At 48.5% G+C, this 16,556-nt stretch overlaps 1 protein-coding gene across 5 annotated transcripts in view; it reads left to right on the top strand.

Moving 5' to 3' along the window:
* The window catches only part of FAM168A (family with sequence similarity 168 member A), a 224,211-nt gene that overhangs the window by 191,623 nt on the left and 16,032 nt on the right, over window positions 1–16,556 (top strand). For all 5 annotated transcript variants that reach the window (XR_012622175.1, XM_074816531.1, XM_074816528.1 and 2 more), the window contains one exon: window positions 12,578–12,703. Coding sequence is in view for 4 of the 5 variants with exons in the window: in XM_074816531.1 (XP_074672632.1) it covers window positions 12,578–12,703 (126 nt within the window). In the remaining variant the exon portion in view is untranslated. The remainder of the gene's footprint in view (window positions 1–12,577; window positions 12,704–16,556) is intronic.

The raw sequence follows: 16,556 nt of genomic DNA, 5'->3' as shown, positions 1-16,556 counted from the left end.
TCTGTCATCTTCACCTCTGACCTTTCCAATCAAGCGTCTCCCTTGTTCCTCCTGCTCCTCTCACTGGAAGGCTTCCCCTTATCACTCACAAAACCATTTCTTGTTTGAATTTCTCCATTAGCCATGGGGGTTTTTTTGACAAAACCCCATGACTAGACCACCAAGCTTCTTCCCTTGCCTGCTGTTGAACACCATCTCTCTGCATCTTCCTTCTGTCTGGTTTCCGCTGTTGTCTCTTGGCCAAACATGTACCCAGCCCATGTCTCTGGTCGTGTTGCTCTGTGGATGCAGAGAAATGTCTGGATGGAGGACACACACATGTCCAGGACCTTCCTGCCTGGCCAGAGAGAGCTGGAGAGGAGAAAGGCAGCAAAGCCTGTGGGTGGCATGAATACAAACCCATGCCCTGTCCATCACTTTGAGGTTGAACACCTCTTCTACATGAGGTGGGGAGATGGATTGCTCATAGCCAAGGGCTGCCAATGGTAGAAGATTCACATAGATTACAACTGAATGTAAATTAATCTCAGGAGCTGCTGTCAAATGACTCCCAGCAAGAACACTTATTATTCCAGAAAAAGGGGACCTTCCACTCTTTTTAAACCAGAGAAATTACTCCAAAGCAGGAGTCATGGAGTAATTCCCACCTGTCCACAAGTTGTCTTCACCACAGCACGGACTAATGAAGTTCTGTGCTTAATGAGGAATCTTTGAGTTGCTCTGCTAAGTCAATCACTTTTTTATGCTTTTAAACCCAAACTTGGAAACCCTTATAGAAGTTTTTTTTCTTTTTGGAGTTGAAGACTTCTCTTAGGCCCCCACTCAGGAAATAATTTAAGTGAAGTCAAACCTATATTTAAGGACTTTACTGAAAACAGCCCTTTGGAAGGACTAAACGATCTTGAGTTTGTAAAGCGCAGTTAAGTTCTCTGCTTTCAGCCAAATTACCTGGGGGATGGGAGCCTCTTGGCATGACAAAGTGTGGTAGAAACCCAAGGGCTAAGTAGCAGTTTCAAAATGTAGAAACATGGAATCATAGAATCACAGGATGGTTTGGGTTGGAAGGGACCTTCAAAGGTCATCCAGTTCTAATCCCCCTGACACAGGCAGGGCCACCTTCCACTAGCCCAGGTTGCCCAAAGCCCCGTCCAACCTGGCCTTGAACACTTCCAGGGAGGGGGCAGCCACAGCTTCTCTGGGCAACCTGTGCCAGAGCCTCCCCACCCTCACAAGGAAGAATTTCTTTCTTACATCTCATCTAAATCTCCCCTCTGTCAGTTTAAACCCGTTCCCCCTCGTCCTATCCCTCCCCCCTGATGACGAGTCCCTCCCCCCTTTCCTGTAGCCCCTTTCAGTCCTGGGAGGCCGCTCTAAGGTCTCCCCGGAGCCTTCTCTTCTCCAGCTGAACCCCCCAACTCTCTCAGCCTGTCCTCACAGGGGGGTGCTCCAGGCCCCGAGCATCTCCGTGGCCTCCTCTGGCCCCACTCCAGCAGGTCCGTGTCCTTCTGCTGTTGGTGCCCCCAGAGCTGGACCCAGCACTGCAGGGGGGTCTCCTGAGAGCAGAGCAGAGGGGAGAATCCCCCCCTCGCCCTGCTGCCCACACTGCTCTGGGTGCAGCCCAGCACACGGGTGGCTTTCTGGGCTGCCAGCACACGTTGCTGGCTTACAGGCAGTTTTCCAACCCCCCCAAGTCCTTCTCCTTGGGGCTGCTCTCCAGCCACTCCTCGCCCAGCCTGGATTTGTGCCTGGGATTGCCCCGACCCATGGGCAGGACCTTGCCCTTGGCCTTGTGGACCTCCATGAGGTTCAGAGGGTCCCCCCTCTCCAGCCTGCCCAAGTCCCTCGGGATGGATCCCTTCCCTCCAGCGTGTCACCGCACCACACAGCTCGGTGTTGGCAGGGAACTGGCTGAGGGTGCGCTCAGCCCCACTGTCCATGTCCCCAGCAAAGATGTTAAACAGCACCGGGCCCAACCCTGACCCCTGAGGATGCCCCTCGTCACTGCTCTCTACTCAGACATCGAGCCACTGATCACAACTCTTTGAGTGTGACCCCCCAGCCCATTCCTTACCCACCGAGTGCTCCATCCATCAAACCAACATCTCTCCAATTTAGAGACAAGGATGTGGAGACAAACGCTTTGCACAAGTCCAGGTAGATGATGTCAGTGGCTCTTCCCTTATCCACCAGCGCTGTAACCCTGTTGTAGAAGGCCACCAAAGTCATCAGGCACGATTTGCCCTCAGTGAAGCCATGTTGGCTGTCACCACCCCCATCCTTATTTTCCATGGGTCCCAGCACAGTATCCAGGAGGATCCACCCCACGATCTTGCTGGGCACAGAGGTGAGACTGCCTAGCCCGTAGTTTCCTGGTTCTTCCTTTATCCTCTCTTTAAAAATGGGGGTTTTGCTTCCCCTTTTCCAGTCAGTGGGCACTTTATGAGATTGCCATGCCTTTTCAAATACAGTGGATAGTGGCTGGGCCGATTCATCTACCAGTTCCCTCAGGACCCACAGATGCATCTCATCAGGTCCCTTTAGATGGTCTTGAACTCTTCAGGTTCCTTAGATGGTCTCAGACCTGATCTTCTCCTACAGTGGGCAGTTTATCATTCTCCCAGTCCTCTCCTTTGCTGTCTGCACCTTGGGCAGTGTGGCTGGAGCCCTTGCCGGTGAAGACTGAGGCAAAAAAGTCATTGAGTACCTCAGTCTTCTCCATATCCTGGGTAACCGGATCTCCTGTTTCATTCTGGAGAGGGCCCACATTTTCCCTAGTCTTCCTTTTATCACTGATGTAGCTATAGAAGCTTTTCTTGTTGCCCTTGATATCCCTGACTAGATTTAATTCTGTTCAGGGCTTTGGTTTTCCTAACCTGATCCCTGGTTGTTCAAACAGTTTCTCTGTATCCCTCCCAGGCTACCTCTCCTTGCTTCCACCCTCTCTCAGCTTTCTTTTTGTGTTTGAGCTTGTCCAGGAGCTCCATGTTCATCCATGCAGGCCTTCTGGGGTTCTTATCTGACTTCCTCTTTGTCGGGATGCATCACTTGAAGGAGGTGATCCTTGAATATGAACCACCTTTCCTGGGCCCCTCTTCCCTCCAGGGCTTTATCCCATGGCACTCCCAAAGAGACCAAAGTCTGCTCTCCTGAAGTCCAAGGTAGAGAGCTTGCTGCTGCCTGCCTCACTGCCCTAAGACCTTGAACTCCACCATTTCATGGTCACTGCAGCCAAGGCTGCCCTTGAGCTTCACACTCCCCACCAGCCCCTCCTTGTTGACTCCTCCATCACTTGGAGAAGGAAATTTCCATCAACGCATTCCAGGAACCTCCTGGATTGCTTGTGCCCTGCTGTGTTGTCCCTCCAACAGATATCAGGGTGGTTGAAGCTCCCCATGAGGACCAGGGCTTGTGAACGTGAGGCTGCTCCCATCTGTCTACTGAGGGCCTCATCTGCTCGGTCTTCCTGGTTGGGTGGCCTGTAGCAGACCCTCACTGTTACGTCACCTGTCCCTGCCCTCCGTTTAATCCTCATCCATGGGCTCTGCTGCTGTAACTCTTATCTGGAGTGAATTAAATGAAAGGGGCTATAAGAAAAGGAAATCTCCTATTTAATAGCGATCTTGAGATCTTGTTTCCCAGAGAAGCTGTGGCTGCCCCCTCCCTGGAAGGGTTCAAGGCCAGGTTGGACGGGGCTTTGGACAACCCAGGCTAGTGGAAGGTACCCCTGCCCAGAGCAGGGGAGTGGAACTAGATGATCTTTGAAGGTCCCTTCTAACCCAAACCAGTCTGTGCTTAGAACATTATTAGCTGCGGGTTTTTTAGGCTGTAGTGTGTTATCAGAGTGTTTTCTTTAAGCGATATGGTCATATAGGTCAAGTGCAAGAATCAGCAGTGTCTGAACTGATTGGAAAAGCATTTCTGAGATCAGAACTGTGCCTTTTTTCACGGTTTTTATGAAAAAGGCCTGAAAAAATCTCTTGCTCACCCATTTCCAAGCACACATTGGAGATGAAAAATAATATCTTGCCCTTTGTTTTGACTTCATGGCTTTTTGGTTGGCCGAGATGTTTATTCTGAATGCTTCGCTGCCTCAAAAGAGCTACGGGATTTTAAAACTTCTGAATAAAGCCGTCTTTTCAGCTAAGTGTTCAGTAGTCATCGCAGTGAAATAGATGCTTGTGTAACAAACACAAAGCCGGACTTTGTGGCAGTCTTCTAAACCCTTTCTCCTCTGAATTGCCAAGTTTTCAGTCTCCTGGTTGTCATAAAATCAGTGGATCTCCAGGCTCGGGAGCTTTCCAAGGCTGATGAGGCAGGAATGAGGGTTTCACTGCCAAAAGTTTTTGGTGCTGTCTTCGCCACATCACAGTTTAAATTCACTGTTATTTTGCAAGGTTATTAAATAAAGCCGTTTACTGCGGATGACTCTGTAAGGGATCTGTTGTGTTTTGGTTGGGTTTATGTGCTTCTGGTAGGGTCTTTAGCTGCATTTCTTCCCACTGAAAATCTTAATGTGTAATATGAAACAAGTTTTGTTCACCTAGATGTGTGCTGGCCACCCTCAAATTCCCCTGAAGGATATAACACTGAAAGAGTAAAATGAAAAGAGCTCCACAGCAAAAAAAAAAAAAAAAAATTCCACAAATTTATTAATGGCTTGTCCTGCCAGAGGCTGACAACGTCCTCCCTGCTCAGCCAGGGATGTAAATACAGCAGTGTTCCTGTGTATTGGCCTGGACATTATGAAATGTCACTTGTCTCCAGACACTGTTTGTGCCTTGCAGGCAGGAGCTCTACCACTGGGTGGGGAGATGGCCAAGGGGACACCCAAGTGAGAGGGAGCACCAAATTGCTGCAGGACAAGGAAATTTTTGGGCATCTATCTTGCTTCTTGTACATCTCAGACACCATCCTTGGGAGGCTGGAGTTCCTATTAGAAAACAAATTGAAACAACCCCCAGAAATGCTGCGTTGCTATCCAAACAAAATACTTTTCTTTGCAAAATCTTGATGAAATCTACACATTCCCCTGGAAAGATTTTATTTCAGCTCAGTTTAATTTTCCAAATTAAAAATAAGAAAGTAAAACCCACTAGGAAATACTAAGGTATTTTAAACAGCTGCAGCAATTGCCACATTTAGGGAAGATTTGGTTCCCTTTAGCCATATAGACCTTAGGTCTCTAATCCTTCCAGCCCAGGTCCCTCCGTGTTCAGTGGAGAGAAGGAGAGATCTCCCCAGAGAGACATTTAGCCCATCTTTGGGGAAAAATTCCCCATGGGTGCCTTGTCTTTGCTACCAGGAGAGCTTGAGATGAATCCTGCCTGGGATGTCCTTCATGCTCATGAGGAACAGGAACCCAAGGGGGGGTTGTAGATGCTCTCTCAACTCTGATACATAGTCAAGATACCCTCAGAGAGGAGGATGCTGTTTTATGGGATTGTTTTCTTGGCCTAGGTCAGGGTAGTAGGAATAGATTGAGAAATGGGACCTACCTGGAAAGTGGAAGTCCTGGAGTGGGCTGGAGGACAAACCTCCTCTTGAACAAAGAAGTTGCTTGCACTCACAACAAAGACAAGAAAGAAGTGGATGTCCCAACCCAGACAGCGAAGAAACAGTCAAGAAGACCAGGAGAGAACAAGGAAACACAGGGATAAGCCTGGAAATTGGGGTTTGCAGAGGTGGGCAGCAGCGAGCCCTTGGACACCCCTTCTCGAGCCCCATCGTTCCTGCAGTGGCATCTACAGCCTGTGTCCTCCACCCAGCAGAAAGGAGCCCCCACACTCAGCGAGGGCTGGGTTGTCCATCCGCCCTGGTCTCTCTTCCCTGAAAACAGCCAGATTGGCCTTCAGAAGTTTCCTTGTGATTGTTCAGTATGGAATAATCCGCCCCAAACCTTGTTAGTCAGCGGCTTTTATAAGCACAAAACCACGAGCACTTTGATTTTTCCCTACCTTTGTCCTGGTGGCTGTGGCTGTGGGTGTCCCTCTTTCATTAAAGATGCTTAACCTCCCCCGTGCTTTGATTCTTGCTGTATTTTATCGCTACAATACTTTGCAGCAAGCAGTTCTGCAGATTAATTAAGGCTTGAGTTACTGATTTTTTTTTTTTTTTAAGCAATGCAAATAATTGTCTGTTGCTTTAGATTTGCATGATGTGAAAGGGGAGACGAAAACCCTGGTCAATCTTCTTTGTGCCAGCCAGCCTTTTGTTCACTCCCCCGATGCTCCCTTCTGAAGTGCAATCCTAATCTTTACCGACTTGCTTTCTCTAAAAAAAAACCCTCTGATCATTTTTGTCCCCCCTCACCAGATCTTTTTGTTACGCAGCTTAACGCTCAAGCAAGAAAGCCTTCGCAGCCGTCTCAACATTTAAATTTCATTTCTCTGTTTATGAGTCTTAAAAAATGCTTTTAATAATTTCCACATTAGAAATCTCCTAATGTCCAGAAAGCTGACAGGTCATTTTGTGTTGAGAACAACAAACTCTCAGTGCGTAAGACAACGCAGCTAAGCACTAAATTAGAGAGGAAATGGTGAAGACTACAATTGGTGCTTCTCAACCCAACTTCTCCTGTGCAGAAACCTCCATCCTCCCCATGAACAGTCATGCAGCTCTTGAAATCAATGCAATTTAATATCATGGCAGGGATTTTTTTCCCCACTATTTGGAGATTTATCTCGTAGGAGGCATGGTTCAGAGCCCTCAGCTTGTTCGTGTGCAGCCGGGAGGAAAGATGTTTGCGTGGACGTGGCTCAGGCCAGTGGCTCAGGAGTTGGGGATGCACTAGCACCAGTTAGTGGAGAAAAAGCTGGTGTGATTCTGTGAGTGAGGACAGCACCTATCAACATTATCCTTAGAGGCAGAGCAAAGGCTACAGAGGCAATCCTGGCTCGGACATTTCTTAAATTTAGAGGCTTTTTCAAGCTACTTGCAACTCCCTGCCAGTTTTTCTTGATTGATGTTCTTTAAGATCCTGGTTCTGCTGCAGGCAAGATGCCACATTAACAACTCTGGGAAGCAGGCGCAGGCTCAGGACCTCCCAGCATTGCACCCACTGTCAGTGGTCACTTCTCTAGAGGAAACAGGCTTCAGGGAGAAGTATGAAGAATGTTTGAGAGACAACTAATGCAAAATAAGGTCCATAAAATATTCCGGCCGTGGGTACATGCGACAGAGCAGGCAGTGTCCTCAACTGTGTTAAATGGAACTGAGTTAAAGTAATACTGTGGTTCAGTGGCTGAGTTAAAAACCAGTCATCTGTATCGGTACAGAGAGCGTTTATTCAAATTGAATCAGTTGCTGTCACACAGGAGGCTGGAAATAACCCCGCTGCGGAGAAGAACGTGCTGCTGAGGTTCATGCCGTCCATCAAACACACTGGGAATCAGAGGGGATCAGCTTTATTTTTAAAATCTTTGATTCTGAAACAGCAGACTAATTCTAAATGTATTTTTAAGGCATTTTAGATGTTGAGCCTTTAGCTGCTTCGCTGCAGAAAGAGATGCTGTATGTTCCCCGCAGAATTGCTGCTCTCAAAAGCATCCCATCCACTGACAAGGTTCTTCTGTTTCAAGCCTGCTGGGTTGGGAGGGGGGTGGTACCTGCTGGCAGAAATCCTTCAGAATCACTAAAAAAGCAATCATAAACAGTTTCATCTGCTTGGATATCTGATTCTCCTTATGTGGGTTAACCAGGCAAATGTACCCCTTAATACTACTTGGAATAGAGGTTGGAAAGGGTGGGAAGAGCATCCTTTGCTTGTGACTTCTAAATCTGTGGGTTGTATCTGAAAGAAACCGTTCTGTACAAGCTTGGTCACCCTCTCTGGTCCACCCTGAAGGTGCTCCTCAGACAAGCTATCTCTGATTAGGTGGCTCTTGCCCCAAATCTTGACAGTTTTTCTTGGCTTCCATGCAAAATCTTATCAAGAGATCAACCACCGAGCGAAGATGAAGCCTACCCTCTGCTCCTGCCCTTGGTGTGGTTCACCCCAAGTGAAGTGCATCGGTGGTGGTTAATTTTCAAAGTCTAGTTTTCAAATACCTTCTACTTAAATGCCATCTCTTTTGTCCTTGATGTCCTGCAAACACGCTACAGTCCCTGATGCCACGCTCATGCTCTTCTGTTGGCCTCATGGTTCCCAAGACCCTGGGATCCACATGGAAAATTAAATTATTTAGCACCTCAAACTTTGTAATTGCCTCAATCAGAGAAGCGTAAGGAGACATGGAGAGGAGCACAGAGAAGTCTAGAGTCCCCTTGGTCCATGCAGGTCCAGCAGCAGTGAGGAAAGGCAAATTGTAACTGGAGCCAGTCTTGATTCCTCCCTCTCTCAGTGTCAGGTACCTGGTGAATATTTGCTGATGTTTGAGCACCAAAAGGATGATAAATTCTTCACCAGTTTATTTCAAACCAACCCTTCCCAAGGCATAGGTAACAGCCTGCCACAGCACTGCTTGCAAAGCTCAGCCGAAGGAGCCTTCGTCAAGCAAGGGAATGAATTTCTGTCTATCCCAGTTCCTTGAAACAACACAAGTTTCTGCCTTGTGTGATTTCTCTGTTGTGTTTTTCCACAGTTGTTAGAAGGAGAGACACAAGGCAGGCTACAGGATCACTGCAAAACACCGGCATTGCAAACTCTGATGCTTGCAATAAACCTGGTTATTTAGGACAGTGTTATTTTAAAAAATTCCTTTCAAGTATGTAAAAATGAGCGCCTAAAATCACTCTACTGCAGAGACACGAGGCACACCAATTTAAAAAAAAAAAATAATGTATGTCTTCATTAAGCCTGGTGCATGTTCCCTCCCAGGCATTCTGTCTTCCTGAGATGGTTGTTTTGTTTTAGCTTCCTTCATTAAAGCATGCCTTTTTATTTTCCTGGAAGTAGGGCACACACTTTTCGCATGGAGGCTGGCTTATGCTTTAACTGCATTTATTAATAATGCAGGGGAGAATAATGCGTTGTATCCATTACTTCAGTGCCCCTACAGATATTTCTAAAATCAGCCTCAGAATTTAGGGGTCTCTGTGGGGATGTTGTGGGACAGGACAGGGGCTCTGATCCCCCATTCCTGCTTCTGGGGCCTCCCTGGAGAAACATTGCTCTGCAGAGGGAAAGCATAGGCATCGTCTTTCCCCACATAAGTGCTCTGAACCATCCTCCATAGGTGCCCAACGACTATTTAGGGACATCAGTGGGTCCCCTAAGCTGGGTATCTCGGGGTGAATATCCTGTAGAGCCTTGCAAGGCTTTCTAAGAGCAAATGCTCCCACCATTTTGAGGCACTCGGGCACACAGCAATGGGACTGCCTGGGGAATTAAGCTAATTGCAAACTTTGTACGAGGCTCAAGGCCATATCCATCACAAATAAGTTTGGCAGAGGGAAGTAAGAAATATATATACCATATATACTGTATCATCTGCTTCGTCCTTTTGTTGCAATTCTGTACCCCAGTTAATTCACGGAATTTTCTCAGGCACATCTGATTCATATTTTTCTCTTTTCCACTCAGGATATGTCCTGAACATTACCATGGTGGCTAGAGGTCCTCGCAGGGAGACAGACCAGTCCCAGCGCTGCAGAGACCCATGCTCAGTTCCCACTACTAGATTTGCCAGAGATCCAACAGATAACAAAGAAAAGCTCTTTATTTTTCAATGAATGGCGTAGGCAAGAGACTAAACGAAATCCAGAAGACACTGGTGGGAGATAAACCTTAAATGATATTAGATAGTCATGCCTGGATTGTAACCTCTGTGAATGGTAGCCCTTGCAAAGGACCAGGAGATATTAATGTTCCTAGAAGCTTCCTTGGTTCACCTTTTGTGTGGTTTTAAGTGATGGATTCTCCAAAGATCCATGATTTAATGTAAAGAGCATGCATAGCTATGGCAAGCCCCCAGGCATCTCAGACCCAAATTACCTTGATTTTTTGGTAGGTCTGATGTGGAGAGGAGAAACCACAGAGGAAGGATTCATATAACATCTAAATAAATTGTCTCATCAGTCTTGGAGATTAAAACCTTTGCGAAATCCAGAGGCAAAAATGAATCTGATTTTAAATAAAAGCATAAGTGAAAGACTCTTTCTGTCCCAGTGCTGGGAGTTAGCTCTCCAGTGTAATGTTCAGGAGTGCAGTGTACCATGGAAAATAAAGCAAGGCAGTTTGGAAATCCTTAATAACTCGCAAACCTTTGGGAGAGGGCACAGGCTCAGAGCAGAACGTGATCAGTGCTCGAGTGGAGGAGAAATTGCGCTCTGAATCTCTCACTTCCCACAAACCTCCCAGTTTTCTCTTGGAGAAGGTGAGGAGAGAGGAGCACGTTTCCACGTTTCCAGTAGCAGAGCTCCAACCAGCCTGATCTTGCACCCATAAACATCTCCACACGGCTGATGATTACCACACTGTCCAGGAAAGCAGCGCTGCTGGGTGTCCTCCATGCTCCCGTATTTCTGTCCCACACTAGGAGAGCGGTCTCAGGAGTTTTTGGTGGCCCAACAGCCCTGCAGCAGTGCTTCTCTGCTCTCTCTGGGCAGTGGTGTCCAACCATTAGGACCTGCACGGCGGCTGGCGTGGGCTGTGGCACCAGCGCTGATTCTTCCTTGGCCTCCTCAATCACTCATCCCCAACTTCCAGCCCTGTGGCACTCCAAATTTACAGTTTCATCTTCAGAGATGGTTAATTAAGAGTCTGAGCAGACATGGAGGGGTTTGAAACATCATTGCTCTTGCCTTTGGGTTGCAGAAAGGTTTACAAGCCCTGACCAAGTCATCAAGTCCCTTCTGTGGGGCTTAGCGCCGAGCCCCTTGGGGGTAGGGACTTGCTTGGGAGAAGGAGTTATGAAGTGCAGCTTTAAAATGTCTTCATGTGTGACTCCCTTGGGGCCGACGGGAGGATAAGGAACCCACCACCTTCTCCTGTGGGCTGTGATGTCCCTCCCAAAGAGCTCCTCTTTTGGCTCCAAACGTCTTTGTCCAAGCTTGGCTAGTTCTGCTCTCAGAAACAGTTCCCTGCCTACAAAGTCACGCCTCCATCATACCTTTTTTGCCCAAAGGTCCTTTTTTTTCATTCTCTAGAAATCTCTTGAGTTGACATATCTGACCCAAAATCCTTTTACAGCATCTCTGGGGAAATCCTACCTGTCTGTAACACCATCTGCACAGGGAGAAGGGGACAGCAGGGACATACCTTGATCTCCAACCTTCTAGAGATCTTGGAGAATGCAGTAATTCGGTGTAGAGAGAGCATGTCAACAGTCTACCTTCTGTGATCACAAAAAATACCTTTAAAGAAGCCATAAATTGGTGATTTTCTTTGATTCCAGCAGCAGCATCGTTTTACCTCCTTTACCCTCCACAACTTCACAGTGAGGTCTAATCACTAAGCGCTTGCTGAGGATCGATCAACCCTCACTTGGTTTTCTTTCCTTAGTAGCTGGGTGTGTGAAATACGTACTGCGATACATGGAAAACCTGGAGCTTATTTCTTTTATAATGACAGTTAAAGGAGCTTGTTAAGCTGGTGAGCAGCGAGCTGTAATAACTGGCTGAGGCTTTCAAAAGATGTATGCACTCCGTTGGGAGGTGGTGGGACTTAAACCAAGGATGGTGTGGGCAACTATTTGAGATTAGTCTGGAACAAAAAGTTAGGACAGGTCCATAGTTTCAGGGGAAAAAAGAAGAAAAACAGGAAAAGACCTGTTAAGCCTTTCTCAGAGGCACCAGCTTTGGGAAGGAGCCTGGTTGTAGATGTGCTCCAGAAAGCCTTCGGTGTAACGGCGGTTCTTCTTCGATGAGCGTTGGCACTGTGTTTGGATATAGGCTAAAGGTGTAGCCAGTGCTGGTTCATCGTGCAGGGGTGCATTATGGCAGTTAGTACAAGACCTTTTTCCGAAAATTTAAGACCCACAAAATGACTGAATTCTGTTGGTCCCTTCTTAAATCCCACAAGATTTGGCTCTTGAGATTCTTCTGGATTAATTTACTTGGCTTCATAAATACTTTTCTGCCAACTGGGATACAGGACAACCTGCCCAAAGCCACTGCTTCTGCTGACTGTCCTTCCCAGAGTTTCTAAAGACCACCCAACGCTGTGATGGGGTGGTCACAGCGACCAGTACCTTGTCCACTGGTGGTACCTGCCATGCAAGCATCTCAAAGGGTTTTACTGTGAATAAAATGCCTTGCACACCCAGCTCAGCCTGTTTTCTGGCTGGGAAACACAAGGCCAAGGACAGCTGTTACTGGTCCCTGGGCACAGAGGTGACCAGTGGTATCTGGGGAGGGATGGTCATGTCTTCCAGACACAGATCTTCACGCAGGTGGCTTAGCTCAGAAAACCAGTTGTTTGGGGTAGGTAACTGGTTTGCTGCAATGCACTGTGCAAACCATCCCTCCATGGGGAGCAGGTGGGGCGAGAGGAACCACAGTGTGAAATTCCTATGGATAGTTGTCCTTAAAAGGTCAGGGGGAAGGGAAGAGAGCAGCAAAGTGGTTCAAATGCGACAAAAATGCGGGAAGTTGTATCTTCATTGCTCTGTGTGACACCTCTTCTCTGTCTCTACTCAAGCTACACTTCTGATGAAGCAAGCCTGGCCACAGACCTCCTCCTCCTGTGCCACGGAGGGCACCTTCCACCTCCCGGTGGACACCGGGACCGAGAACAGAACTTATCAGGCTTCTTCTGCAGCATTCAGTAAATAAACCTTTTTTTCTGGGGTTTTACTTGGTTGTTTTGTGCCCACTTGCCTCCTCTCCTGTGGGTTATTTGGGGATGGGGTTCTTTGGGATTAGCCTGTTTGCAATGGATGGGATTGTTCATGTCCATGCGGGTGTCTGTGTGTCCTTCCCTGGGTGCTGAGCCCTGACACAGGTGAGGGGGCTGCAGGTCCTGAGGGTGCTCCCTGGCACCTTGGAGCAGATTCATCAACTTCTGCTGCCAGAGTTTCCCAGTGGGAGCGTTGCTCTGCTGCTTCAATTCCCTTCTGGGATGAAATTTTGCAGAGCTCTTGGGTTTTTTCTTCTGAAAGTGAGGTAGCATCCCTGCTCCTTCCTGTTTGCATGTGTTGAAACCATGAAGGAGCTCAAAAAGGAGAGCATGGACCCTCCTAGTGCTTCTTCAGAGGAGGAAGTCAAGTGGAGGAGGGTGAAGGCCTCTCTTTCAGCTGAGCATTTGGTCCCCAGGAGCAACCTGAGGTTGTTTGCAGATGTATATCTGCAGTGGCAATGCTCTGTGGTTGAGCAGAACAGTATGCGTAGAAAAATGAAAGGGAGGTTATTTCCTATACCCTTAAAAGTGAGAGAATTCCAAACAAAAAAGCATGATATTCAAGGAACCCTGCTGAAATTCCCACCTTTTAACTCAAACTGGCTGAGCAGGGGGAGGAGATGCTGCTTAGGGATCGCAGTCAAACAGGCTTTTCCAGGTGGAGCCTTGTAATCTCATCCCTAAGAGGCCAAATAGTGCCTCCAGGAGGGGTGATAAGCTCCCTGATAAGGCTTCTGGTGCTTCCCTTGGTATGTGGGGTGTCCCCTGCCCCACTGCTCTTTGCCTGCTAAAGCCAGAGCATGGCTAAGGTGAGGTGTGCTGCAAGCCTGAGGTGAGACCACTCCTAGGTTCAAAAATGCAAAATTAACCTTCCAAACACTCCTGGGACCTGGAGAAACTCCCAGTTGTATTTGGAGACAAAAATATAAGATATCTTAAAGTGATATTCCACAGGCTGTGTTTGCAAGGCTGGGACCTCTGAGCCCATGCACACATGTGAGCTGAAGTGTTCCTCACCATCTGGCTGTTCCAGGGTCCCTTTTTGTGCTAAATTAAATCATTTACAGAATGAAATGAGAGGAAGAAATATTGTTTCTTTTTTTGATAAAAAGAGTTCTTAAAAATAAACCTATTAGAAGCCTTTGGGAGACTTTCTCTTTGGAAAGGGACGTCCCTACCATTCTTCGGGGTAGGGGCTGTATGCCTGGCATGGTGCATGTGCTTTGCATCACACCTAATTTCACGCCAGACCAGATTTGACTGAGTTGTACGTGTTTGGAAAATCTCAGCTTGTAAGTAGTAGAAACCTAGATATTATTTGGCAAAATTCCCTTGGATGTGATTTCTCCTCCCCCTTGCGTCTCCGGGTTGCTGCAGGTGAGACTCCTCCCTCGAAATCAGAGAGGGCAAGAGCAGGTACTGGGGTAGGAAAGGGTTTGGAGGCAAAATTTGGCAGTGACCATCCAGTGTGGGTGATAAAGGAGATCAATAATGCAGACTGGCCTCGTTTCCAGAGAACTGTCTTGGGCACATTTAATTTAGAAATTAAATTTAATAGATAAAGCCTTGAGGTTTGATTTGCGAAGGTGCTTCAGGCTTATAGCTGTGGTTGGCATAGTCGGAGCTCTGCGGGGAGATGCCATCTCAAGCACAGGCTCTGAAAAATCAGAAGTATTTCAGGTTGGGAATCCCAGATTGGTTCTGTCCTTTGGCTCAATCTCACCTAGCCCAGGTTTTGTTCTTGGGAGAACAGCCTTCCCCAGGTGTCCTGTGGCAGGAGATGGGTGAGAGCTTACTCATGAGCATCAGCGAGGTGTCAGATCTGGATGGAGGAGAGCTAAGGAGAAGCCTGGGAGATGAGTCCTTCTGTTCCCAGGGTGAAGATTCCCCCCCAGTACAGACTGGAGCCACACACTGAACAGGGCTAAATACAAATAAAGATGCAATAGCTGCTCAGAACCTCCCCACATCTGCACCAGTAAGATGGAAAAGATGCTGAGGGCTCCACTGGGCTGTGAACCTGCAGTGAAAGACCATGGCAAGACATGCATGAACTTAAAGGCTGGGTAAGGGCTGGCCAGGTGCCTTCATCCTGGCCTTGCCTCCAGTGTGGGGACATGCCTTTGCCTTTTGGCTTTTTGTCCTTTAATGATGGGTCTTCAAAGCTTGGCTTTGCCTGAGGTATTTTGCTTTGTTGCTTAAATGCTCCAGTTGAGATTAGGGGGTCATCGACACAAAGCTTTGCATGTGGTAGTGAGCAAGGTTATAGATTCTATGGTTATTTTGCCCCAGAGGCTCCTGTTTGCTTGTCTGGCTGGTGAGAATAGTGGTGACAGTGACAACGTGCCAGGGAGGAATTTGGCAGAGGCAATTCAAGCCTGCCATGCAGCTGCCTGTGCTGGTGCCCACACCAAGGCATCACCCCCTGGGATATCCCCATGCTCACCACTCCAAAGCTGTTCCTCCAGCCCCCTGGGTGCAGTGAAGGCAGATGGACAATAAAGCCAGGAAAAAAGGCTGGAGGAGGATGAGCCAAGCTGGAGGGTGGTGGCAGAAGCAGGACCAGACACCCGGAACCAGTCAGACTGAACTGGGTCATGCAACCACGTAGGACCTCCCGGAGCTGCTCACAGCTGCTTACTCCTGCCCTTAGAGCAGCCTCCCAGGACTGAAAGGGGCTACAGGAAAGGGGGGAGGGATTCTTGATCAGAGGGGTAGGGATAGGGTGAGGGGGGAATGGTTTTAAGCTGACAGAGGGGAGATTTAGATGAGATCTAAGGAAGAAATTCTTTCCTGTGAGGGTGCTGAGGCCCTGGCACAGGTTGCCCAGAGAAGCTGTGGCTGCCCCCTCCCTGGAAGGGTTCAAGGCCAGGTTGGATGGGACTTTGGACAACCTGATCTGGTTGAAGATGTCCCTGCTCATTGCAGGGGGGTTGGACTAGATGACCTTTAAAGGTCCCTTCCAACCCAAACCATTCTGTGTTTCTGTGGTGCATCCACAGCTTCTCTGGGCAACCTGTGCCAGTGTCTCACCACCCTCATCATAAAATATTTCTTACTTATGTCCAACCTATAAGCTTTCTTAGAAGCTCCCTTTATCTATTAAAAGACTGCAATAAGGTCTCCCTGGAGCCTTCTCCAGCTGAACCCCCCAACTCTCTCAGCCTGTCCTCACAGGGGGGTGCTCCAGCCCCCCGAGCATCTCCGTGGCCTCCTCTGGCCCCGCTCGAGCAGGTCCGTGTCCTTCTGCTGTTGGTGCCCCCAGAGCTGGACCCAGCGCTGCAGGGGGGTCTCCTGAGAGCGGAGCAGAGGGGGAGAATCCCCCCCTCGCCCTGCTGCCCACACTGCTCTGGGTGCAGCCCAGCACACAGGTGGCTTTCTGGGCTGCGAGCGCATGTTGCTGGCTCACAGGCAGTTTTCCACCTCCCAGCTCCCCCAAGTCCTTCTCCTTGGGGCTGCTCTCCAGCCACTCCTCGCCCAGCCTGGATTTGTGCCTGGGATTGCCCCGACCCATGGGCAGGACCTTGCCCTTGGCCTTGTTGACCTCCATAAGGTTCAGAGGGTCCCCCCTCTCCAGCCTGCCCAGGTCCCTCGGGATGGATCCCTTCCCTCCAGCGTGTCACCGCACCACACAGCTCGGTGTTGGCGGGGAACTGGCTGAGGGTGCGCTCAGTCCCACCATCTATGTCATTGCTGAGGACATTAAACAGTACTGGTCCCAGTACCAGGCCTTGAGGGACGCCACTCATTACTGGTTTCCACTTGGACACTGAGCTGCCAA

The sequence above is a fragment of the Strix aluco genome, chromosome 2, assembly GCF_031877795.1.
Source record: "Strix aluco isolate bStrAlu1 chromosome 2, bStrAlu1.hap1, whole genome shotgun sequence".
Taxonomy (NCBI): domain Eukaryota; kingdom Metazoa; phylum Chordata; class Aves; order Strigiformes; family Strigidae; genus Strix; species Strix aluco.
This window is presented reverse-complemented; position numbering and strand designations above follow the sequence as displayed.